This window comes from Streptopelia decaocto, assembly GCF_964273445.1.
Source record: "Streptopelia decaocto genome assembly, chromosome: 2".
In the NCBI taxonomy this organism is placed as follows: Eukaryota; Metazoa; Chordata; class Aves; order Columbiformes; family Columbidae; genus Streptopelia; species Streptopelia decaocto.
The window spans coordinates 70,468,334-70,494,701 of record NC_138655.1 but is presented as its reverse complement, the minus strand read 5'-3'; the positions used below and the strand labels follow the sequence as shown (position 1 = coordinate 70,494,701).

At 38.8% G+C, this 26,368-nt stretch overlaps 1 protein-coding gene across 2 annotated transcripts in view; it reads left to right on the top strand.

Annotated features, from left to right (window-relative positions):
- FHOD3 (formin homology 2 domain containing 3) overlaps nucleotides 1–26,368 on the top strand; it is a 384,646-nt gene that overhangs the window by 164,090 nt on the left and 194,188 nt on the right. For both annotated transcript variants that reach the window (XM_082045688.1, XM_082045687.1), the window contains exons 4-5: nucleotides 9,816–9,883; nucleotides 26,122–26,227. In XM_082045688.1, the coding sequence (XP_081901814.1) occupies nucleotides 9,816–9,883; nucleotides 26,122–26,227 (174 nt within the window). The remainder of the gene's footprint in view (nucleotides 1–9,815; nucleotides 9,884–26,121; nucleotides 26,228–26,368) is intronic.

The window sequence follows — 26,368 nt, the reverse complement described above, 5'->3', positions numbered from 1 at the left end:
TCCATACTTGCTGTCTGCATTTTCAAATGACCTCTCATGGGGTCAAACACGCACAGTTAACTTGTAAGCTGCATCCTCTGAGGTCCAGAGGCTGGGTAAATCCTGATGCACTTCTTGAGGATGGACTGGGATCACTGGAACAACGTAGTCTTGGAGATAGCTTCTGACATATTTTGGTGTGTCTTATACATCAGTAAAACTTTATCTGAACACGAAGCTCAGGAGCTCATTGGCACAAACCTGGGATGTCTTTGTGCTTGAATGTTTTACCTCTTGCCAAGCTGTCAGCACAGATAAGGCATCATAATTCTAGGGATAGCAGGCGTGTACCTAAATATTTTGATATTTTGTCCTTTTTTTGGTGATAGGTTGCTATAATTTGCTTGTTGCTCTTTGTTTACTAATGCTGATTGACTGTGCAAGACAGCATGTTGGCACCATTTTAAACAAATGGAATAAAACCAGAAAACTCAAATTACGACTAACATGTTGTTATTAAGTACTTGTAATCCAAGAGGCATTGATGTGCTTGTTCAAGCACAAGCATACAGGTGAGCAAGCTGGAGATCTAGTTGTAAATTTGAACAAACATTGAGGATTGGCCTCAACATTCTTTTTTAATGATTATTTTTTAGCCTCAGATTGGTTACAGTAATCTAAAGAAAGCTGTAAATTCTTCTATATTGCTTTCTTTCCTAGCAATTTTCCCTGGCCCCATTCTCTTGAATTATGTAACCTGTATTTTAGTATAACTACTTTCCTACTGTATTACTCTCTAGAGAACAATTTTGCATCAGCAGGGGGATGAACAAGATGACCTCTTAAGTCTTTTCCATCACCACTTGCTGTAGTACGGTACTGTAATATTTGACCTTGTCACACAGCCTTTTCCCTTCTGTAACTCTTTGACTTTTACAGGAGAGCAGTCACAGCAATTTTTGGACACGCAGAAGTGCCCTTCTTTGAAGTTATCAACTCAAAGTGCTGTTTCCTGCACTTCAGAGCTGAAGAGCATATTAGCGCTTTTTGCATTCAAGTGCAGAGGACCTGTATAAATAAATCATTGCAGGGAAGTACGCTACGGTGCCTGTTCCATAGCAGGAATGAATAGGCTGAAGAGGCAGAGGATCTTTATTTTGTTAATATGTTGGCAAGGCTGTAACTTTCGAATATGCCTTTCTAGTGTTGCTTTTTATTTCAAGGAAGGAAGGAAGACCAAACTGCATGAGCAATTTGTTCTAGATCTGCACTGTATCTGTGGACCCACACGGTGTTGTTTCCAACAGCAACCTGTCTCCATGTGTCCAAAGTAATCAGTAGGTAAAATGTAACTGTAAAGGAGAATTCTGTATTTGAGCTTGCAAAATCAGAAAGGATACATGTGAGAGAAGTAATTTGGAAATGAAAAGGAAAGCTGTGAGTGACATTCAAGTGATAAGTGGATTCAAAGACGCCTTGCTGTTCTGGTTTGTTCTTAGTTTTCAGCTCCTAAGAGGGCAGCCAATGCTTTTTGAGGCATTGGCCTGGCAATAATTTCTCCAGCTCCAGCATGACCGCGAAAGCAAGTTCTAAAAAAGATTTTTTTTGCAGTGGACACCCCCTGCATTTTCTTTATCTCTCCAGAGACAACTAATTTATAAAGCCTGGGGATTTTTAATCACTGGAATGCTTGAGCCATCCAAGCATCTTGGGGTTGTTGCTGCTGCTTTCTGTGCAGTTAAGTGATTCCTTGTTGACTCTGGGTTGTCATGTCCCATTGCAGTTTTTCCATAGTAATTTAGTAGAACTTGCTGTTGTGCTCTCCTGCTGCTGGGCTTTTTTATTGTTTATGTCCTTTTTTTTCCTCAGCAGCAGTAGAAGGCAACTGAAGCGGGTTTCTGTAGTACAGAGTTGGAAAAACAGTAGTGAGCACAGAGGTATAAAACTAAGGGAAAAAGTACCAGCCCTTTCTGTCAGCCAGCTGCACCCTGCTTGCAGCCCATACCAGCTTCTATGTCCTTCTTCCACTTGCTGATGATGAGTAAGTGGGGCCGTAATACACTAAGTAAGTTTGAAATGGAAATAGTGAAAGGAAGTTTTGACAGCATCAGTTTTTAAGATCTTAGCATAACACAGTGCAACATACAGAAAGTACCAGCTTCCATAGCTGTGACCCCCAGGATCCAGCAGATCAAAACTAAGGTTTCCTTTTGCACTTTACTGTATAAACACTTGCTGCGTTTTAGCATCTCCCTTTAGCATAAATCATTGGCATTTGTTTGCCATAGTGTGTACAGATAGTGTGACAAATGTCCTAGTTCCACGTGCATGTGGATGGGTCTACAAGAGCAAGGGGCTATTAATTTAGAACTTTGTGAAGGGGAAACTCTGGCTAATGGTTTATCTGTGACACATGGTTTGCTTGAAGCCAAACAGAATAAAGAGAAGTTTTGTAGGAATGTTTGAGGGATCAGTTTAGACCTGTTGGGCTCCCGCAGTGGAGTATGATGTAGACTGGAAGGTCCCTTCTCTCATCTATATGTGTAAAAACTTTCTTCTTTTAAATCTCACTGAGTTACTTAGATGTTGCTGTAGTTTATCTATATGTTCATAATGAATCTCAAGCATTGACTAAAACCTGGATCCAAGGGTGTAGGAGCTTCCAGGACATTCAGGAATAGTGTGTTCAGAAAGAAGAGGACCTACCCTGAAGGGATGATTTCTCTCCCTTTGTTTTACACAAATGATTCATTTTCTCACTTGGTCTTTCCATGCTTCCTAATTCTCAAGTTTAGTTCTCTGTGGGTGATAGTTTAAGTGTTACTACTTTCTTTTATTGTTTTTTTTAATTAGTGGCACTCCAGGCCTTCGTCTCTCCTGATCTCTGTTCTCTCTCCTACTGACTCCCCTTTGCTCTTCTGTATTTCTCTTTGCATTGTTTCTCTGCTGTTGCATGTTTGATTCTTCATCCTCAAGGTCATTGTTTTCCTCCTTGGTCCTCTGGAGTTTTCTTTTTTCATTTCCTGCAAGTAATTTAATCTGATTTCATATCTCTTGGAAATACAGGAGCAGGAATCATGGTACACTTCATGGGGAAGACACCTAGAGGAGTGGATACATTTGTTACTGAATTTAAATGTATAATTGCTCTTGTGCTGACAGTTCCATGTTAATCCCCTTGTGACAGAAGTTAGGATATTTGGCACTTAAGAGAAACATTCAGAAGCGTTAACTCCAATCCTTCTTTGCAAAGTGGGGTTTCTGCCCTGTGTGCTCTCCCTGTGGAAATCCAGGGGTTTGTTTCTGCCAGTTGCTTCTGGCAGTGCCAGGAAAACAGATTTCTGGCCTAGAAGAGGCAGGAAACTCCTTAAGCGCAAGTGTACAGAGTTCCTCTGAAGCGCTGGACATATCAAGTAGTTTTCATTCCCAGTGGAGATCCCACGATGGAATTCTCCCTGCTTGCTTGTCCAAACTCACAGGCTCCCTAGGGTGGCTCTTCACACCTTCTGCTTTAAGCCCCTGCCAGCGTGGCTTTAGGGTATGCAATAGGAAAGGATGTCCAAGGCTATTTTGCTCTTTTCGCTCCTCCCACTCCCCACCTGCAGGTCCTTTCCAGAGAAAAGGAATAAGGATGCAGGCTTGAAGGGAGCTCTTGTCATGTGCAGCCGTAATAGGATCCTCTCCCCACAAAGGATCCCCCTCTCCCCGTGGGGGCAAAGGACCCAGCTCGCTGAGGGGACCCACTGTCCCAGATAATTAGCTAAGCAGCTGCTGTGTGTCTGAATGAAAGGAGGGGAGGGAGGTTTTGTTCTGATGGGGAGCCGGGCTGGCATTCCTTGGAGGCAGCCTGCACATTCCTCCAAAGCAGTCAGCGCTAACAGTGACGTGGGCTCGGCATTGCACGGTCAGGCTTTCCAAAATTTGTACGCAGCCACTTGCTTGGCCTCGGGTCCTTTATTGTGGGAAAACTCCTTTTCCGTGCTAAGTGCTAATCATTTGTCCATGGAGCAGTGGGAGAATATATAGCTTGAGTTTACATGTGATGTGTTGTGCTAATTAATACATAACAAACTGTTTGTAGAAAGAAGATAAAATTAGATACAGAGAAAAATGAAGATTTATAATATGCAAAAATGAAGCAATCTCAGCAGAAGCATCAATTTTGTTAATGCAATAGTGGGCAATGTGCCTGTGAATGAATCCCTTCTCCATGTATTTTCTAGGGGGTCTGGGAGGAAAAGGAGAATGCCTTGTCTGGCCAACACATTTATGACTAGCTTTTGTGGACAAAAGCAAAACTAAAAAGAGATCCTATTCTTGGCACGGGACCAGGTCTTTTCTTAGACGACTGCTTTAATTGGTTTGACATATAGTGAAAGACTGGCACACTGCACTAAGTAGTTTAATATACAGTTGTTTTATAGATCTGCAGCACTATATTTACCCATGGGCCCTCTCGAGTAACCCAGCAAAGTCCACCAGGCTCTATCTTGAAGCCTATTCACAGGATTGGACCTGTATGCTTGACTTATTGCTGTGCTATCCAAATTTTTACACAGTTTTATAATTGTGTAAATTCTTTCAGAAAGAATAGCACTTCTTTAAAGTTGGAGTAGTGTAGTAATAGATTCGGAAGTGTGGTACTTGGAGTTCACAGAAAAAGGGTTTTTTATCTGTTATAAATGTTTTTCTTTGTTCTGTATGTTTTTTCTCTATCAGTGCTGGTGGAAATCTAGGCAGTTCATTTAAATTCTTAAAGACTGTTACTATTACTTCTATCACCAATACTTCTTAGTGAGCACTTAAAATAATGTTTTATTAGTTGTTGCAGGCACAAGAATTACGTTTTCAGTTTCTAAGCACTAGCCAGTTTGCAAGTGGCTAGGGGAAGCCAGAGAATATTGCTCCTTCTGTCCCATGCAAGGACTTCTAAAATGAATGGCAGGAAACGTTTCAAATGTCATTTAATTAGATCTGCACCAGGTACCCTGCTAATGTAATCAAATGTGGAGTTAATCTCCCTTTTATGTTTTTGTAAGGAAAGGAGCTTCGTCTTGAAATTATAGTTTAAAGAAAAGAGGCATGGATGGGAGACGTGGAGGTCATTCAGGCAGCAGCAAGTGAAGCAGAGCAACTCCCATTTGTGCTCAGCCAGATGTTCATGAGCCTTTGCCAATAGCTCAAAAGGCTGATGCTACATAAATTACTATATCCCAGGGACTAATTCAATGGGTGTGATGGAAGAGGAAGGGAGGAGGATGGTACCCTGTCAGTCAGAGGTCAAGTGTAACACATGGGACTGAACCAAGCAATATTCAGCTAGTTCTGTTTTTTCTTTTATTATTATGAGTTGGAAACACTTGTTTTCCCATAGAAAGCAGAAGAAAAGTGAGTACTTTCATTAAGAATATAAAGACTAATTATTATTTTCTTTAAAAAGTCCCTCTTCCCCTGTAGCTGGAGGAGTTTAATAGCCAATGAAATCTGAGCCACTGATGGTTGTCTTTGAAAATAAAGAATCCCATTTGAAAGCTACCAGTGGCCCAATAAACTAAAGATCTTTAGAGGTTTTTCTTGGCTTCTGAAAAGATGCTGATTGCAAACCAAACTGCCTTCCCTCCACTGCAACGTTTGTACCAAATTCACCTGGAAAAATCCCTTTTCACCTAGCATGAGTTGTTTTCCTTTCTACTCTAGGAGAGATGTTTTTACAAAAGTAAAAGCAAAAGAAAACCCAGAGTGATAAATAGTAGTTTTCTTTTTAGACCGTGAAGAATTCTCTCAATCAAAGTGCTGCTGTTGCAAGAAAACAGGAACATGTATGTTGTGACCTCTCACATGTGCCTGTCTGTGTCACAATCCTGGTTATTTTTGATGCTCTACCTATAGGAAGAAGCAGTGAGCAAAGGAAATCTCTTTGTTTTTCAAGGCTGTACACCCACCTGTTACGATGTGAAGGATAATTTAACAAATGTGACCCTTACTTGTTACAGAAAGACAAATAAAACTTAAGCCCATAGCGGTACCTGATTTTCTCTCAGATGGTTTCAAAAGAGTTTATTCTGATTTTGAATTTTTGAGGTTGGCTGTGCTGATGCTTTTTGATTTCTTGGGATGCCATACAGTCTACAGATAAAAAGCAGAGTTTCAAGGTTAATGAAGTACCAACTCAGCATCCCAAACAGCATTGCTCCATCAGTGGGAAGCCCATGGTGGGACAGAGTGCCTTTTCTTTCACAAAATAAGGAAATAAGCAGTGCCCTCTAGTGTTAGTTAACATCAGAGGGAACCACCACGAGCATTTTCTATGGTCTAGGTATCTGCAATTATACCTATTTCACAGCTGCAGGTGCATCTCTTTATTTCTTGAAGAAAAATACAAAAAAGAACTGCAGCATCAAGGCTTATCAGAATATAAGTGTCAGAAATGCAGTCATTATCAGGAGGTTCAATTTCTGGCATAAAGCAGTCCTGGTGTATATATTCAAACTTCTCTACAAGATGTTATAACAAGGCAGTGAGCAGGTTGGGCTTTTGGGCTGTCCTTTGAGCACCTCAGAATGTTTTGATTCTGGTGATAGTAGCAGGCTGCACTCCCGTTTCAAAGCCGTACACATCATTTGATTCAGTTAAAGACAACTCTGCCAGGGGTGCACCATGGGAATTCCGATCACCTCTGTCCTTTAGCATGGAAGGATATTTCTCAGTCTGTTTAAAAGAGGGCAATGCTTTAAATTGCTTATGTAAAACAGCAAGCATTAAAAAGCATTTTCTATCTGTTTCTGAATCATCTTCAGTATGAAAACACGGTAAGCAAATGCGCCTTTCCCTCTCTGTTTGATGTTTGTTGTTTTGTTTGTTGTTTCTGTTTGTTTTTGTTTTGTGGGGTTTTTTGCTTTTGTTTTAATTTGAATTCCTACTGTAGAAAAAGAGCTTCTGAGTGAATATTGCCTTACAGTTTCTGCTGATGCATTTTCATAGCCTTTGTTGCAGTCTGGGGCTTTTGGGATGAGCCACGAGGTCCGTGTGGTGTTAAAGTTACTGTTGACAAATGGGAATCCCGAAGGGCCTTGAGAGCATCTTACAGAGTGTCTCTGAGCTGTAATCTGGTGTATGCATTTATAGTTTTCTGAAAAAGAGCACACAGAAATACAATGAAAATACAAGCTTTCATAAGATGACCAGTGCAGTACCTTGGCTTATGCAGGCTTTTCTGCCCTGGGTGAGGTTCAGCCTGGACTGCGCATTTCTAAACCAAAACATCTCCTGATGTAGCATGACTCCAAGGAGTGACTGTCGCACTTTCCTCCTTGGGTTATGTTCTGTGAATGTTTCTGTTGGCTGCCAGCACTGTGAGAAGTGGATGTCAGGCCTTATGTACACAGTCAGTATGTTGCCCATGTTTAAGTATATCAGGTGAAGAGGTTAGGAACTTGGATTTCTGAGATGACTCAACAAGGTTAGTTCCACATGAGGAGGGATTTGTGAATGTACATTATCTCTGTGTAGATCTCTGCACCCTGGCAGTAGATGTCAGGAATGAGATGACTTACCTGGACTGTTGCTTCTCAAAAGGGGCATCAGACCAGCTCAAGCATTTGCAATATGTGCTGCTGTTGCCAAACACAATACTTCCAGTAGTTATTGATTCTTCAGCTCTAATCATAGACCCATTTTTGAGCTGCAGTCAGTATCTCCTGTCCTTTTTGCTACATGCAAGCAGGGAGAGCATTTTTGTTGCTGATTGCCAAGGATGATGTTATGCTCTGTGAAAAGAACAAGAAGAGAAATGTTCAGCATTGTTCCTCTGAGACGTACCAAGAATCTGCACGCACCAATGAAAGCAACCAGCGTTATGGTATCATAACAATGGTTCGTTAGTACTCTACCCCAAGCCGGGATAATGGTTGTTGCTGTTTAAGACCAAGACCAACAGATGGCATTTGTTAGGATGTTGATTTTTGTGTACAAAGTTGCCAGCACATTAAGAAGTGGTGCCTCTCTTAATTAAGATGATAATGTACTGCCTTGTTTGGAGAGATTTTGCTCGTAATGATGCTGGTGAATTATGAATAGAGGGAAATTAGTAAAAACAAAGGCCAGATGGAGGTATCTTTCAAAGAGGAATATTTTGTGTAATATGGCATGTAAAGTTGACAGACCGGGTCTTGAAAGACCTTTATTATTCTTTAAGCTTTCCTGACAAAATTACTCTTTATCCTGCCAAGAAATGTAGTTTCACATGCCAGTGCATTTCTAACAGAGAATAATTAAAGTATGCCTCCAAGTTTATGGCTTGAAGTGCAAGCCATTCCTCCAATGTTTTGTCAGGAATCTATAAACAGTGCAAGGAAGGAGAAAACTTACAACAACAATAGTTTTGCCAATTCTACACGTTCTGCCTTTGAAATCAGAGGCAATTAGTGATGAACAAAATTGCTTTCAAATTAAAAAGTGTAAGTTTTGCTGAAGTTTTACTTCACATTTTTTGTTTGGTTGAAGACGACTGTTGGGAATAAGAAATGTTTTTTCTAAAATTAAAACCTGCCATCTTTGATTGAAGTAAAAAATGATTACTGAGTCATAAATGCATTGAATCCCCAATTGCTAGGCCTTTTTTGTAACTTCCTGAGAGAGGGAAATAAAATTTAATGTGATTTTGTAGTGTAAAGTGGTAATTAAAGGAGAAGTAGACAAAGGAAAGTAAGAAATTTCAAACCCCCAATGTTTTATTTCATTTTCTTATAAGAATATTCCCACTCCAGAGGCATTCCAGCCTTGATCTCATGACCTGCTGGCCGCTATCAAATGCAGATGATGATCTGTAGATGAAAGTGTGTCATGAGAGATGATAATGAAGTTTTGATTTTCTTTTCTTCTCTCCTCGGATTGTGTTAGTATAATGAAATACAATTTAGGACTGTAGAACTGTTGCATATAGTCTCTATCTAACAGATACGCCAAACAGAGTAGACCAGGAACACTTGAAGCACAAACCTTCTGCTCCATCCATGCATAGGCACAAATCACTTCTATATACACGAGAATAAACTTGAGATGTGCAGTCCAAGACATCTTCCAAAGGCACAAACATTGTGGCAGGGTTCAGAAAGATAGCAGAAGAGTTACTTTGTCTTCTTTAATTATTTCTATGAGTATGCATTAGTAGGGGAATAAATGAAGTAATATATTTCAGTATTGGATGATGAAAAGAAGGCCTCTGCTTCATTAAAAAAAAAAAAAAATCAAGATCAGTTTTCATGAGAATAAAACACTGTTTTGAATTATGCTTAGAACAGACTGTCCGACTATTTCTGGTATTAACATGCATTGCCGTTGCAGGAAGGATTTAACAATAGAAAGATGAGAACACAAGAAAAGAATGTCTAGAGGGAAGGCAGTCAAGGATGGGATTCAGTGGCTCTAGCTTTGATAACAAAAGTGAAGAGTGCTCTCAACTGAGTCTTTTGAGACTAACCTGGTACTTTCGATAAACCCCAGATTTACCTTAATGCAGAAAAAGCAGCATTTCTAGACATTTTCAAAAACTTCTTAGAGCATTGTTTCTCACCGATCTTGTTGAGGCTATTGTGATTTTACCTGGGAGATGCTATCTGAAGTTATGGACAACTAAACCATGGTTTTACTTGCACTTTTTTAAAGAAGGAGTCTTGTATTTATAAAAAACAAAGCTGTATTATTTAATAGTAGTCTATCTAATGGGAAATGGGCACTGTGAGTCTTCAACTCTTTTGAAATCGGTACTCCTTTTTTGCCATGTTATCAGTTTTGTTTATGCTGAACTTCTTTCTGTTTTCTTTCTTTTTTTTCTCCAGAAAAACTTTACAATTCCAATGGACGGGAGCTGAGACGGGCACTTTTCTCCTTGAAACAAATATTTCAGGTGAGCAAATAATGGCTGTCCATTCTGTGATTTGAACATGAATCGAATTTCTTTTTTTTTTTGTTTTGTTTTTAATGTAGAGAACAGCTTGCAGTTTCTGGCAGGAGAGAATTTTAAGACTTGGTTTCTAATGTGCAATTAGCCAATTGCTTCTTAAGGTCTTTTTGTAGTCTGCAAGCCTTCCCCTGTTCCGTCAGTCTGTCAGAAGGCAGGAACAGAAGCAGAGTAATGGCAGAGTGAGTGGTTGGAACCTGACAGGAGAGCAGAGAAGAAAAATGGAACTCTTAGATGGAAACTTAGACTGATCATTAGACAGTGACATAGTTCTGTATTAGAAAGACTGGAAATGGGATATGAAAAGAGGAGCTAGGAAGCCATAGGTTGGGGTGATGGCCCAGCATTGGCCTAATAATTGACAAAAAGACTAGGTTTAAGCCACTTCAAGAACTAAAAAAATACGTGAGAGACATGAGACAGATCTGATGAGGAGCCAAGATATAGTGGGAGAGCTCTGAAGGTGTTAGAATTTAGACTGAGATTAGAGGAGATGATTTACTGGTTAGCCAAAAAGATACTTCATAGAGTTGGGGAGGGCTTAGTAGTGACTGATGGGTTTAAGGAAAGGCATGGATTTGAATGTGAGTGTTCACTGTGGAGGAGACCTGGAATCAGCGCAATTTTTGCTTCTGTGGGGACGTAGCCAATGTGATAGGTAAGCGATGTGAATGATAAGAAAGTGAATTGAATTAAAAGCTTGGATTTCAGGTTGGTTTTACTGGATAAGGAGAAGGACTCAGAAATATTGCAGTACTGGAAGGAAAGTTGTTGGGGAGAACAGGTCAGGAAAATTGAAAAGAAAACATCAGTGAAAACTAGAGCATGCTGCCAATGTGATCCTAAAATGGGATTCAGGATGACATATTCCGTTTCTATCGATAAATATAAGTGAAATCAATAAGAGAAGTGCCTCTACTCCTTTACTAATGCATAAAAATGGAGGTTGGCAACTTATAATATTTTTCAGCTAGTAGGTGCAAGGCTTTCAAGATGTTAGTTTAACATTTTTTGGCTTTGCTTTAAACAGACATTTCTTCTAAGAATAACAAGATTTAACAATTCTGCAAGACTGCAGAATTGTAAATTTCCAAAACACACAATGCTTTTTGTGGGTTTCCAAAATTAAGCATTCAGAATTTAGAAAATGCCAGAATGAAGATTTTTCTGAACAATAGGAGTAAATGGTAAAGGGTGGACCATTTAATGGAAAATTTTGGTAGTTGATGATGTCTTTTAGATCAGAAAAGAAGTCCTTGAATTTTGAAAGTTTTAGACAAAGGAGTTCCAACTCCAAAAGAGTCTGGTCGTCTCATGGCCACAGATTGGGAAAACCATTGTCTCTTCAAGGCATTCCCAGGGAAAACCTATTTGAGAGTCGCAATGCATGTTGGGTTTCCCTGTGAGCTTGCCAAGTGGGTGGGCTGCTTGCTCAGGGGAAAGGGGGCAAGTTTCCAAGAGTCTTCTCTGGTTTCTTCTCTTTTTGTTCACCTGAGCTGTTTCTGGGAAGTATTTGTATTTCTACAAATTTATGTTTTCCACTGGTTAATCCAGGCGTTGACACGTATTTAACAGTGAGTGCTAATCCTCTCTTCCCATCCATCCTGCACCTCCCGTACCTCCCATCGTGACTTTTCCCAGTTAGGATATTCATAAATGTTCTCTTCCATGTAGGTTATGTGAAGTCTAGTAGGTATTTCTGAGCATGTAGTGCTCAGTGCCTTCAGCGAACACACCAGTAAGATCTCTGCCTTCCAGCTGATCAGCTGTTTTCATGGAAATGTTGTTTAAATATTTATCCTAATAAATTTAACTGGAGTTGATTGGGTTGAAGAGTAACGAGAGGGAAGGGAAAAGCAATGCACACAAACCCATATCTGTGTATGAATTTAGTTTTTAAGTGAAGTATTTCTGACAGTTTCAGAACATAATTTTCCTTGAAGAATTAGACTTCCCTGCTTCCTAATATATGTGATGCGGAAAGGAATTTGGGAATTATCTGTTACCACTTAAAGTAGCTACTTCTGGTAGAACAGTGGCTGTTTGTCAAACAAACATACCCTTCAAAAAAATTTTATATACTCTCAAAATTCAGATTCTAATTAGTGGGTAATTGAGGAGAAGTCTTCCTCAAGCTGGCGAGTATTCATATCACATGCTCAAGTATTTAAGGTAGTACACTTCAAACTAGAAAATAAGACTTTATATGATGTAAAGTCCAGTTTACCTGTCAACTTTGCTGTCCTTAACAACAGTTGCTAACATTGCTAAAGGCATCTTTTGAGTATGATTTTTGTTTATCTCATAACGAAGTGTAAGAGCATGTAAGATGATTTTTATATCGATTTTTAGAAAGAAAAGCTGTTTCAATTTTTTTAAATGAAGAAAAATACAAGTTAGTATTATAAGGTTATTTATACACCAAACACTCTTTTCTGAAAGGTCATTAATTTATTTTTTAGCCCATGACATTAAAATATATTAACATTCGTAATCTATTGTGTTACATTTTTTAAAAAAACGTATTTTTCAGCATAAATATCTGTTTTATATCTTATTATATTTAGGTTTTTTAAAAAATCCTTAAGAGTACAGTGTTTGGAATAAGATGTGGCCTTCAAATGCAGTCTTTATTTTCATTTTAAGAATTTTTTTGAGTGTTATGGAGACTTCATCATGTCTTTAAGTGCCAAGACAGTTTGTAACACCATGTTTTTATAATCATTTCATCGTAGCTGAGTTAATTTGGCACAGTTTTGTGTCAGTATCATTTTTAATTTAAAGAGCTTGAAGGTAACGTGCAGTCTCTTATTTGCATTAAGTGGGAACAAGCCCAAGTTTCACATCAAATATGAATTCCAAATAGTCGGAGGTCTTGGTTTTTCACGCGAAGCCTCAGCGAAGCTTAAAAATGTTTGGCAAAAACAATGCCTTTGTTTCAAATTTTAAATGAAAGATTCATTTGGCAAGTGCAAACTCAGAAATTCTCTTTGGTTTCTTCTGGTGGGCTGGCTTTGGCAAAATGCTAAAGGTTATGTGGAGCATTTTTCTTTGACAGTAATGCCATTCTGTTCCTGTCTCTCATTCTGAAGCGTTAAGATAGCCACACTCACTGTCTTTTGCTGGACTGTATTGCAGTATTCTTCTTCTGATTTACAAGTGTGCTTTTTGATGAAGGAGCTTATGGAGTAACGAAAGTGATGTTCAGACTAGAAGTATATGAAGCACAGGACCTTAAAAGAACTTTAAAAAAGATACACAGATATAATTGACAGCGTGCTGTAGTACGGTTTAGCTCCCTTTTAATGTATTTTCTGACAGACTTCCGAGTTGCCTCGTTCATTCATTTATCAGAGATTTGTGAATTTTGTGCAAAGTGCTAAAATTCCCAAAGGCATCCAGGGCAGAATCCAGCTGAACATGGTACATACAAAAACAGGGCTGAAAAACATTCTTGCATTTCCTGATTGTGATATCATAACAGAAATAAAAATACAGCTGCTTAAAACAATTCAATGCCAGTCATAAAAGCAAAAGAATTGTGTACAAGCACTATAATATAAGTAAATAGTGCAATGCAATTTACATTATATTAAAAAAGTTAATTTAACAAGGCATCTGATACAACTAGATGTAATATAAAGCAGGCATGTTTTAGAACCTATAAACAAGTCTGCCTTGTATTTACAAAGTGTAGGTTTAAATTATATTGGTTTCATTATTTCAAAATACGAAATAACTGCATAAGAATATGGTGGTGTAAGAAAACTAAGAAAGCTATAAAGCACGTTTTCAAGTCTGTTGAAATCTATAATCATGTGTAAATCTGCTTCTTATAGTTTTGGAAAATATTTTTAATCAATGAATGCATTAGGCTTTCTGGAAAGCAAACCTAAAGGGTATATTTTAAAGTGTTAGGGAAAGAGACCAGTTTTCTTTTAGGACTGTTTTCCCCATGAAGTGTAATTTGACAAATGCAGGATATCTCCCACTGCTTTTCTTGAGGAGCCTAGATTCCTATGTTGTGTTGTGATCAGAAAATCAAGCAACACAGTTACAAAATTCTCTTAGAGATTTTTTTTTTTTTTCCATTGTTGAGAAATTCATTAATCATTGAACAATTGAGCTTTGTGTAAAATGTCACAAAGAACAGCTACATAGAGGCCCTGGAAACATTAACTAGAAGGTGTTTGGATAGACACAATCTTATCAGTAAGTGAAATCAAATGTCACACACTTCAGCTGCTAAGGAGTCATCAATCATCCTTAGGAGAGCAGAAGGAGTATTCTGTGTTTGCCTCATTGATCTCAAGGAAGGAGGCTGTTCCTTCCCCTCTTGCAGGCATGACTGATGACTCCTTAGGGTTTGAAGCCGTGTGACACTTGATTTAGGGGCCGCTGTCATCACTTGTGAGGCAGGCTGCCATCTCACCCCTTTAAGAGCCCTCTTGGAAGGGTTCTTGATTAAGTCATGAAAAAGAGAGAAACCTTCATTTCCTTCCCAAATTGAATCCCCTGTAGTTCTGCATAACAGTTTATATATCTGTTTCATCCTGGTTTACAAAGTATATGTCTCGTTACTGTTTAGAGTTTATAAATGAAATAGATATGACACATTAAATGTCAAAATCAGTTTCTCAATTTCATTGGCAGAGTGTCTTCATGCCTAGACAATGTTACGGGCTGAGATCTAAACAATTTTTAATGAGACTGTAAAATGTGAACTACTTCCACAACGAGTATAGTCTGAAAACTTGGGAAACCACCATTATTCGTTCTCTGATTTGAGTGAATCTTTGATTTGAAACAGAAAACCTTTTTTATATATGGAGCCCATCTACTTTAGTGTCCTCAGGTTTGTAATACAATGCATGAACATTGTTATCTATTGCTTAGCTGACATGAAGAATATTTCTGGTTTTAAGTGACTTTTCTAGTAATTTTTAATTCCACTATTAACTGGGAGGAAAAAAAGAAAACCTACAGTCTACTGATGTATCTGCATCTACTCAAGGTGCAAAGGGTGAAAATCTGTCCCCATCAAGTCAATGGCTAAAATGTCTTTAGTTTCAGTGTTGTTTTTATCTGGTGGTTGAGTGCATACAGATAGATGGACTGTGGTAAACGGTCACAGCAACAGCAGGACTTTTTTAGTTTCCCGCTAAATGCTTTGTCTTTATAGGGGGAGGCAACCAAAGCTTTTCTGGCTAATAATTGTATAGATTAATCTGATACTGAAGTGTGACTTGGTTTTGCTTGCTTGCTTGCCTCTTGCACTCACAGGGAAAAAATGTTATCTGGGGAAAAAGATCGTGTAATTATCTGTGCCTTTGTTAACTGAGATAATGTAATATTGAAAGCAGAAATCTACTTCCAAATGGTTCAGCTTCCTGAATTACATTCAGGCCTTTGAAGGCAACTTCCAGGCTGATGTGGCCCTTTGTGAAAATGAGTTTGACGCCCCTGTAGTAGAGTTTCTTTTCCATGTTCTTTCTTTCAACTTAAGAATTGTAGTACAGTTCAGTTCCCTTTCCTGAAAGACAGGATGCATCAGTTTAATGCTCTGTACAACCCAAACAGGTAGCCCATCATTTTCGGTGGCAGAACTTGATGGTAACTGTAAGGTTAAGTGCAGTGAGAGCACTAGAAGCAAGGATTATAGTGTCATGGTAAAATGGATTTCTAACTGCAGCTCCCTCATCTGATAGAGGAATCACGTAGATTATGTGAAAGTAGTGAAGATAATGACCAAAGTCATAGAAGAAGTGAAATATCATGTTCTGAGTAAAGGGGAAACAGAACTGTCTTGGAGAAGATGGTGGTGAAGATCATGCACGATCGCAACAATTTCATCTTGGTGACTGGAGACATCAGATTTAAAATAAGGACGGAAGTGTGGCATGGGAGCAACTTCTCTGTGCAGGCTAAGCACCCTTCCCTCTCTGCATTTTGATTTGTCGTTAATCAACTTAAGACATGAGTGATTCTTTGGGGATCTCAGCTTCAGCCACTGAAGATATCTTTGTTTCCATCTTAGCAGTGCAAACTGCTATTTCCTTCCCTATGTGTTAATGCCAATATGTGTCTTTTACAGACTGATTATGTATCAGAAAAGTTTAAACATGAAAGACTGTGGGCTGATTATTCTCCTTAGTCTTCTAAGAATTTGTTGGATGCATCCAAAAGGAAGAAAACTCTTTATGAAGGGAAACCCAGAATCTTAAAGGACCATTCCTTCATTCATATACAAATGAGACATCTCACAGAAGAAGAAAAAATAATAAATGAACAAGAAATTAGTGGTAATAAATGATCTATTGAACCTTGATAAAATAAGTTTTCAGGTTTTAAATTTATCCTTTTTACATGGACACCCAATAAGAAAGAGCAATTATCCTAAGAAGTTACCTTAAGTTACCTTTCACTCCAGAAGATTACTTTTTAAAAAAGAAAAAAAAAAAAAGTTTGCTAAGAAAGTTTTAAACTTTTAACTCTTTTCATAAATGTATGCAATATTGGTTGTCAACCTGCTACCATACTTTTTCTTCTGTTTTCGTTGGCTGGAACTCAGTGCTCTAAGCAAACCTTAACTGTGTCTAATAAACTTGACTTTGAGGAATCTCAACGAATTTAATAAAGCAGGATTTGATTCTCATCTATTATTTATTTCTTCAAGATTTTTTTTTGTGATTTTCTTCAAAGAAATTATATTTCCTCAAGATTTTTTTTGTGTGTGTGCTGCAGGATAGCTACTGTTGCAGGGACAGGACTTGGACTTGATGATTCTTGTGGGTCCCTTCCAACTCAGGACATTCTGTGATTCTACTGCTATACCTACATGACTAATGCTGGATATCTTAGGTACCTGCATACCTGTCATTTGAGGAATTTGGGAAATTTGAGAAAGTCTTTGAGAAGTTATCTTTACAAGTGTTTAGTTTCAAGTTTTACATATTTTTAAAAATTTGAACAGATGAAAAAAATCCAAAGATCTCTGAACCTCTTTCAGATTAGAATACTTCCCAATATCTTCAAGCTTGAAGAAATTCTGCCTATAAGAGAACTGCATATTTTTTAAAGGTATTAAATAATGGATATGTTTTCATGTGTTTTAATTTACAAAGTAATGTTAACTATTAAAACATTTATTTTGCCCCTATGCATTCTTTCAACCATCCAAAAGAAACTGCAGAAAGGCATACAATTTAAAATGTCTCCCCGTGTAAAGGAGGTGTGAAATAATAGGTGCTGCAGCTTCTCTGCCTTGCTAATGGCAAACATTGTATTTGTTTTGCTGGTATTTTTAGCACAATATAAAATGTGTTCTTGAGAAACAACAGAACTTTCCTGAAGTGAGGGCATTTCAGAAGGAAGACTACAGGGGATTAATGGCTGTAAATCAAACAATTTACTTTTGGGTGAATTTCTGTATCTGTTTATTGGTACCAGGGTAGAAATCGGTAATGAACAATACTACCTCTAGCATCTGACTGCGGTTTTGGAGCGCTCCAGTCCAGGGCACCCTTGTTCTCAAGGGGCTTTTCTTCTAGGTGTGCTGGTCGGAGTCTGAGGGAAACGAGACAGCAACTGAACTTGCCCAGTGTCCTTATCTGGGGGTAGTTTCTGAGTTACCGAGCATCAGGGTGTGAAAATACTTTGTCTTAGAGATGAACTCTCTGTGACAGCAGAAGACTTTCCTCTTGCTCCCTGAGAGCTGTGTCTGGTTCATCTTCTAAAAGTAGCATCCTGACTCAGAGCAGAGGTTTCATGGTTCAATGCAAGACTTGCCTGCTTAACCATTGGCTCACCTGGCCCATACATAGAATTGTTTTTTAGATGCCTAAATAATTTAGGTTGAAATGGCAATTCAGTCTTAAGGGACTTCTAGGACTTAAGTCTATGTATGTATGTGTATATATAGATATGTGTGTGTCTGTTTGTGAAATGATTTCTTTCCAGATTTGTTTGCAATAGATTACTTGGCTCTTAAAACAGACTGAAATAAACAACGACAACTTAATTAGATAGTATCAGGCACTTCTGGAATGGCAATCTAGTGTTTTAATTGTATCAATAATTTTGGAGTACAAAGAATAGAACTATAGTTTAAAGTGTGGGAAAGTAACTATAAATTATCTCTTGGCAGTCCATGCTCCTTCAATCACTTCCTGACTATGTTTACTCGGTTTTCAAGCCAAAATGAGCTTTTCTAACTGCAAACATTGCAAGCCAATCTTGATCTATAAAATGCAACCTGTCGCTTAGCCAGTAAAAAAGCTGGACTCCAGAAATCGTCTGGGATTTCTGTTTCTAATAGAGCACGGCATAACACTTATTACTACATAATTGTAGTCTTGTCAATGGGAGTAATTATTTGGCTGGTAACTTTAGCAGATGTGATGCATACTGCAGGCAGGTAACAATAGTTAAAAATATTATTGTGGAGTCTTTATTGTGGTATATTTCTAATGTAACCCCTGGGGTCGCATTGGTAGCAAGGCAGCTGAAAGGTGGGCCGAGATGAACTGGCTGCTCATTTTCCATTGCTACTGGGGTGGAGTGTCATATAAGCATTTGAAATTATATGGGGAACCTGTGGGCATGAAGGCTTTCGGGTAATGGAAGTGCATTCTGGTCACAGCCTTGTGCTGCCGCATTCCTACTGGTGCCTGGGGCAGTCAAGTTAGCAAGCTATGGGGCTGTTTTGAGGAGGTTTTTTTTGTATACATGAGGTTTTGTGGGAGGGATGCTTAGGAAGGAAGATCAGTAGATTTCTATTCTTCTTGCACTGTTAGGAGTAGGAAGGGTGGAATAATGACCTGCCCATCATTGATGCTACTGCTGACAGAAACCCAGATTTGGTCATTCAGCCTTTATTCGCTTAGTAACAGTGGAGGCTTTTCGAGTACATAGGGCAATAGTCTTGCATTTTACTTTCTTGTGGTGGAGCACCAGATGTATGCATTGTCATTTGAGATTTATGCCAGCGAAAGCCTGCCGTTGCGCATGCTTTGCTCTTTGACCTGCCTCCTCCTTCCTCCTTTTCCTCACCAGTCAGCTGCTGTCCCTCTCCTGCTAATTTACATCCCCAAATGAATGAAGCCTAATCCCTAACCCTTAATCCTCCTAAAACCAGCTGAACTTTGTGATCCTATCTTGACTTTGCAGGAGATTAAAAAAAAAGTGGGGGGGGGGGGGGGTGAAAAAATGTCTTTTCTTAAAAGGAGCCTTTTGGGGAGGTGGGGGCTTTCTGCAAGTACACTGGCATTTTAGTGATCCATTATTTTCTTGCTGTTTTATATTTTTTACATTGAGTAGGATCATTTGGGTTTCCGTTTCAGTTCTGCCTCCTTGCTCTGCAGCAAATACGCCTGGCAAGGGAATTTGAGAAAGAGGGGGTTCCAAGGAGACCTTGTTCTGATGTGCTAATGTAGAGTGGTTATAGTGTGCTCTCCCAGCATGCTATTTGATAGAAGAACATAGCAATGAATAGAGATTTCCCTAGTTTTCCCTTTTAAAAAGAAATAATTTTTCTTTCTGGAGCAAGGTGATGTCTGAATGAGCCATGGCCCTCCTGCCTGTAGGACCCTGTGTTGGTGCACTGTCAGCATCTTCTCCCACAAGGTTTCAGATAGAAGAGGATGATGCCTCCTACGCTACATTGCACAGCGCATTGACAGTGTTCATGTTGTCTTTTGCTTAGGTGAATTATCAGAACATTAAAATGTGAATACGGTGAAGTTACTGGTGTTGGTCTGCAGAGAAAATCAGAGCTGGCCTGAGAATCAGAGTTTAAATCTCTCTTAATAGGGACGTTGTAGAGTGAGAGAGCAGAGAGGGAAGCTCTGCCTCAAGCAGAGGGTGAAGTGCATCAAGCACAGGAGCTCGGTGTGAGTGCAATCCCTCCGGTAAGGCCATAGATAGGCAAAGCTTAGCAAGAAGTTTCTTATGTCTACGTCTGGTACCCTGGCTGCCTCTGCTGCTCTCCCTTCTAGGCTGGATTGCTACAACTTCTGCGCTTTGGCAAGTCTGGTCGGTGCAGAATGTGATTGCTGGCTCACTCAGTAACGTGTCATGTGGAGAGCACAGCCTGGGGAACCCCATGGTTCCTTATTTAAAGAAATGAACATTACAAAATGTGCAGTGTTTAACTTTGTAACAGAAACCGGAGAGAATTGTACAGCATAGGACTAAATGTGGGAATGCTCAAGAAACCAGAAACAATGAGATAGTTTATGAAAAGAAGAAAAAAACAACACAAATCATAAAAATGAGGTTCTCCTTGGTGGAAATCTTATAGACAAGCATCTTGTTATGATTCTGCGGAAAGACAGTACTCTGCACAGCTGTTAGCCACGTAAGAGAGAAATATGTATGTTCACATCCAAATGTGAATATTCAGTTACGAATCCAGTTTCCTAAAATACTTGGAATGGAGCTTTCAGCAGTAATTGTTAGCTTTAAAAAAATCCCTTTGAGAAACTGTTTTCTAAAACCTTGATTCTTATTAGGGAGCAAAGCAAATTTCTTGTGGCATTAAAATAATCGTGCTTTGGGTAAAAGTTTAAAAGTTTTAGAACATATGGCCAGCAGAAATAGCAGGCTTCAGAAAGAATTTATCTTTGCACGTGGAAACTGCACATCAGATAAAATGCATTCTTGCAAAGTGCCATTCCTTGGAAAAAAGTCTTCAGTCTAGACCTTCAGATAAGACCCCACAGAACTGCATTAGAGAATACACCAAATGGTATAGAGACAGGAGAATGGGTAGGGAATCCCAGCTACACTACATATTCTGCTAGTGGCATGTGAGCATAATGTGTATACTGCTTGATCACAGGGTTTGTGGGATCTTTTTAACATCTAGGCTGAGTTATGCAGGTGAAAGTATGATTTGTGCATTTTGCCAGCCATATAAATGAGCTTTAAACTTATCAGTTTGAATGTATTTAATATATTTTTGTTATACATTGGACAAAAATAGAGCTCTGTTACAAAGCAACGTACATTATCTTGTTTTTTCTTCCTTCTGAGATGCCTAAGGAAAGGAAGAGACACGATCTACCCCGAATCTGTGAATGAAAGTGTAAAATATAGTTATCTGACAAGGCCAGCGGTATCTTTTCATTAAGACTTTAAGTAGCCAGCCTTTGTGTCACTGCACAATCTTTACGGTTGTGGAAGCTTAGCAGGAAGCTTAGAGAGCTTTGCCTGGGTTTTGCTGCTTTTCTCATCAGTGCCTTAATGCCTGCTGATTAAGGGGTTATAAATCTTTGCGATATTAGCGGAGGAGTCCATTTCCATAGCAAATGACAACCTTTCCCTGCCTCCTTTTAACTGTTATCACACACACGCGGCAGCTACTTGTACATTTCGTTGTCACACACACCATATATTCCGTACAATGAATGCTCTCTTCCTGGAAACCTGAACCCCTCACCACTGCTAGAGAGTAGCCTTTACTCTTGAGGTCACCTAGCTTGGCAAGTCAGTGAGTTAATGGGTCTGAAAAGATTATCCTAGACCAAAATTGATGTAAACATTCTCCTTTCAATGTAGAACGTATGGACATGGATGCCTTTCATCTTTCCCTGCACATTCCAGATGTTTGCTTCTTTCCTCTCATCGTATATACATGATGGGATAGATAATGTACTGAGTTCAGATTTATGTCTAGAGCATGATGTGTTTGTACTCTGCTTCGTTACACCTTCTTTTTCCCTTTTGTTTGGGAAAGGAGAAGTACCTTAAAAGCCTTTTTTTAATTCAGGTTTGATTTGTTTATTCAGTGCTTTCCAAAAGCAGTCTGCTTGGAGTCCCTCGTCCCCTTCATTTCCTCTGCTATTCTCCTGCAATATATCTCCTTTCAGTCATGGATGACTCTGTGCTATAGTGGTTTACTCCTTTGGCCACTTTGAAAAAGTTCCAGAAGGCAGATCTCACAATGTGCTTTTGGACAGTCATTATTTTGTTTGTTTGTTTGCGGGTTTTTTTTGTTTGTGGTTTTTGTTTTTAAATCGTCAACATAAAACAGATCTTTAGCATGAGGTATTTTGATTATTAAATGCTATTTTTTACCCAGGAAATACTCTAATATGCATCCATTATTTAAGATTATAGAGAATATCTTAAAAGTCATAACAGTTTTTATCTTTTATTGTCAACAGCCTTTAATGTCTATGTGCTCTTAAAAATACTCTTTCTCTTTTGAGTCTGACCTGAATTACTGTTAACTTCTCTAGCATCTGAGTGTGTTTTATTTTTCCCAAAAGGGCATGTTAGGTCAATTAACAAATGTCAGTACCAGCAGACCACAGTTATTCCTCCTTTTTCCTGTTTTTCCAGTCTTGCTTATTTGATTGTGAGTCAACCCAGGATCAATTTATTTATTTATTTATTTCCCCCTCAAGAATGATGAAAACATGTTTTCCCAAGCTGATGCAAAATCATAATGTCTACTAGAGTATAAACTAAAGTTATTTAAAGAACAAGGAAGGGTGCTCTGAGCTAGGGCACCGTTACCAAGTGAAATAATCATTGCAGTTACTTCACTCAGTAGCTTATGTTGTTATATACCTTGTTTCTCTTCAATTAGACAGTAGTATTCTCCAATAACATACATCTGTTTGTCATCTGATTTACAGAATAACTCTTTTGGAGGTTGTTTCCACCCCTACTCTTGATTCTGCACTATGTTACCAATTTCTGCTATTTTTTCCTAAATTCTGTGTCTTGCCCTTGTTCCCATCACTGCCCACTCTGCATAGGGGAAGTCTGGCACCTTCTCTCTTTATTAACAGGGAATTTTTAAGCATTGACCTTGTCATACAGTGTAATTTACTTTCTAGGCATGCAAACTCCTTGTGAATTACTGTGGCGTGTAACCTTAGGTTACCTGAACCCCAAATATACTGTAAGCTTAGCTGACAAATTCCAGGGATACATTCCTCTCCCTCGAGTTTCAGGAGAAACAAGATTCAAAGTGTTGAAGAGCAAGAGATTACTCAAGTTTCTTTGAGTTAAAAGCACCAGATACAAGGGGATGTATGAGAGGGAACAGTTGCCTGGCTCCAAGGGGTGGCTGGAAAGGAGGCACCTCTGGGGTCCCAGGGTTATGGTTCTGCCTTCTCGCACTGTTGGAGGTGGCTCCCCATCATACGAGTTTAGCTTGAATGTTGCTTGCCATCCACTGAGACTTGGATCTGTGTATTCTATGCATGCATATTTATTCATGTATGTATGTATTCGTATTTGCTTGATTTTAAATCAAGTCACTTAAGTCTGAGGGGACAAATTTGAGATATGGCTTTGAACATCAGCAAGTGTTTTATCTTGTGTCCTTTTCTTATTTTTCTAGGACTCTTATTGTTGTAAAATGTTGTTCTCGGAAGTTCACCTTTTGAATTTTGGCGTCACTTGCCACACAAAATAACTTGAGATAAATTGCTTCAGAATTAAGTGTACAATCCTCTCCATGACGACGCTTGGGAAGGGCTTTGCAAGAGACCACTGCTCAAGATGGGAGAGCTGGGGGTCTATGTGCCCTGGCCAACGATGCCCCTTCCTCGGTACCTGTCCTGTGCATCGGGACATGCTCTTTAGGTTGGTGGCTTGGCCTCTGCCAGCAAAGGTCCCCTGTTGTAAGGTCCTTAGCTGCTCAATGTAAACAGCCGTCTTCTGTGATGATTAGAAATGACACACACACAAAGATCTTGCTGAGGAATGAGTGCTGAGCCAAACAGAGCAGAGAGCTAAGCTAGGCTGAGGCCTTTCTTAGCCCTTGACAATTTATAGGATTTACAGATACGGGCCTGGACTAAGATGTTACATAAGGTGTTTTTTCAATAATTGTTGTTAAAAACATACCACACTCATGTTTGTTTCAGTTACATTCCCACTCATTCACAGACCAGACCCAAAAACATTCACGCGTCATACATATGGGGGTGGTTTTCCAACCCGAGATACCATTCTCACTGGCCTGAGTTATCACTTCTTAGACTCATAAAAACATACTTCTGTATAATCTGTCCAAGGCCCTTTAGCTGGAACTGCTGTTCCCACAGTCTTCATTTTTCTCTTCTGTAATAGCAAAGGGAAATCCCTGGTAGGCTACAGTGGAAGGGGATCTCATGCACCCCAAAAATGCCATTACGTACAACAGAAGAAACCAGGATGTAATTAGTGCTGTCCGTAGAGGTAGATTATCAGTGTCCTCTTCCTCTACTAGTAATCCCACTGTCTTGTGAGTATGGCAAATGGATAAGGAAAATTTGTCATCTTCATAAAATTAGGTGCTCGTATCTGTAGTGCCCTGGTCTGACATGGGAGTTTGTAAACTTCCTAGTTCTTCTTGAAACATTGACAAGACTTTTAGCTATCTAAAGAAAAAAAGTAACACCCTTAAAAAAATAAAACATTGAGACTAAGAAATAAAATTTTTAGCTCAAGTATGTGGAGTGGTGGATTTTATTTTACATATTTTGGGGTTTTACAGTATACTTTTGTAAAGATGTGGGGAATGATTGTGTGCTTCCTCTTTATGTAGTTTTCAACGGATAAATCACTTTTATCATGTGACAAATTTTACATGACTGTAAAATATATATTTGAATTGTTCTAAAAATTTTGACCTTTCCTGAAACATTAAACAGATTTTTCTCATATCTACATTTCTTACAAATTGCTAGATCACCTTACAATTTTAAATGAGCCATTTGGTCAGTTTTCAGAATTATGTAACTTAGATCTTGTGAAAGAAGGAAGTTCGTAAGAAATAATCTGTCAGTGTGAAAGAACTTTGCAATAAGTTCATGGTCGCACTAAAAGGGACTTGATTATTTTATTTCCTTTGGCACTTTTTAAGTGCAGTGAATTGAGAAATCACTCTCAACAACAAAACTATCCACTCTCTGGATCTTGTTTTCTCAGGGCTGTGTTATTGGGAAGCTGAAATTTCTAACTAATACACTGTTGTATATGAAAACATATACTAAAAATAATAAAAAGAAGAGACTCAGTGATTATGATGTTTTTGTCCACACTTGTCTTAATATTTTAAATTGGTTTTGTGCCTAGTTTGTATGGCTAATTCATTAAGTGCTGTTTAGCTGAGTTTTTTGTAGCCTTTTGTTTATCTACATGAGCCTTCTGTAAGAGGAGAAGGCAGGCTTTAGATACGGTGCTTCATAGTCCACTGGCATCCTATGATGCATGTAGCACCCAGCAAAGCCGTCTTCTCCCTGGTATGTGATAGAGGGTCATTCTGCTGCACTGAGTAGATGACTGATGGTTAAAAATAAAAGTGGTGCCTAACAACAGGATGAGGAGCAGCAGGCAAACACTGAATCACAGGAACTTCCTTCTAAACACGAGGAGAAACCTTTTTACTTTGAGGGTGCCAGAGCACTGGAACAGGCTGCCCAGAGAGTTGTGGAGTCTCCTCCTCTGGAGACATTTAAGACCCGTCTGGACACATTCCTGCGTGATCTTTTCTGCGTGAACCTGCTTTAGCAGGTGTGTTGGATTAGATGATCTCCAGAGGTCATTTCCAACCCCAACCATTCTGTGATTCTGTGAAATTCTAAGGAGTATTTTCTCTTATATTTGCTGTATTTTCCATGACAAAGTGAGAATTTTATCTACTGTTGTTCTTATATTCAACACCAAGCCTTCTCAGTCTAAATATTGTGAATTAATATTACATTAAGATAATGAATATAACATTACATTGTGATAAACACCCATTCTCAAAGTTTTGTTGTATGCACTTCAAATACTGAAACTGCAATTATGCTAAGGCATGTAGATGTCCTTCTCTTGTTGATACTGACACTTTATGGATGTCTGTTTATGTGATATCATGAGATTTTAATATCAGGTAGAATGTCTGCAAGCCCTTAATGAAAAAAATCAAAGGTCATGTTTTATGGATGTTAATCTTCTGTAGTTGACTTAAGGTAAAAGCTCGTTTTTCCTTACTTTGCATCAGTATATTTAATTCTGATTTTAAAATTCAGAATTCTGCTTCTGGTCTTCTGTATAACAACTTTCGTATCAACTTGCTTACATCATCTGGAACATAAAGTTACTGCTGCAGGCTTGCATTTGGATTTACATTATTATATAGCCTGTCTCTTCATCTTTCAAAATTCTAATGCAGCTTTTCCTTTCTCCTGTGGCAGGATGACAAGGACTTGGTTCATGAATTTGTGGTCGCTGAAGGTCTGACTTGCTTAATCAAAGTGGGAGCAGAGGCCGACCAGAACTATCAGAACTACATCCTGAGAGGTAAAGGAAATGCACCCAAAAGTTGTTTTTATTGCTTTGAAGCTCTCACAGATCTGCTGCAACTTGCTGTGTTGTCTTGGAACACGTTTCTCAGTTTGGTCCTAATTATTTCATGTTATACAGGAAAATTAAGGGGAGATT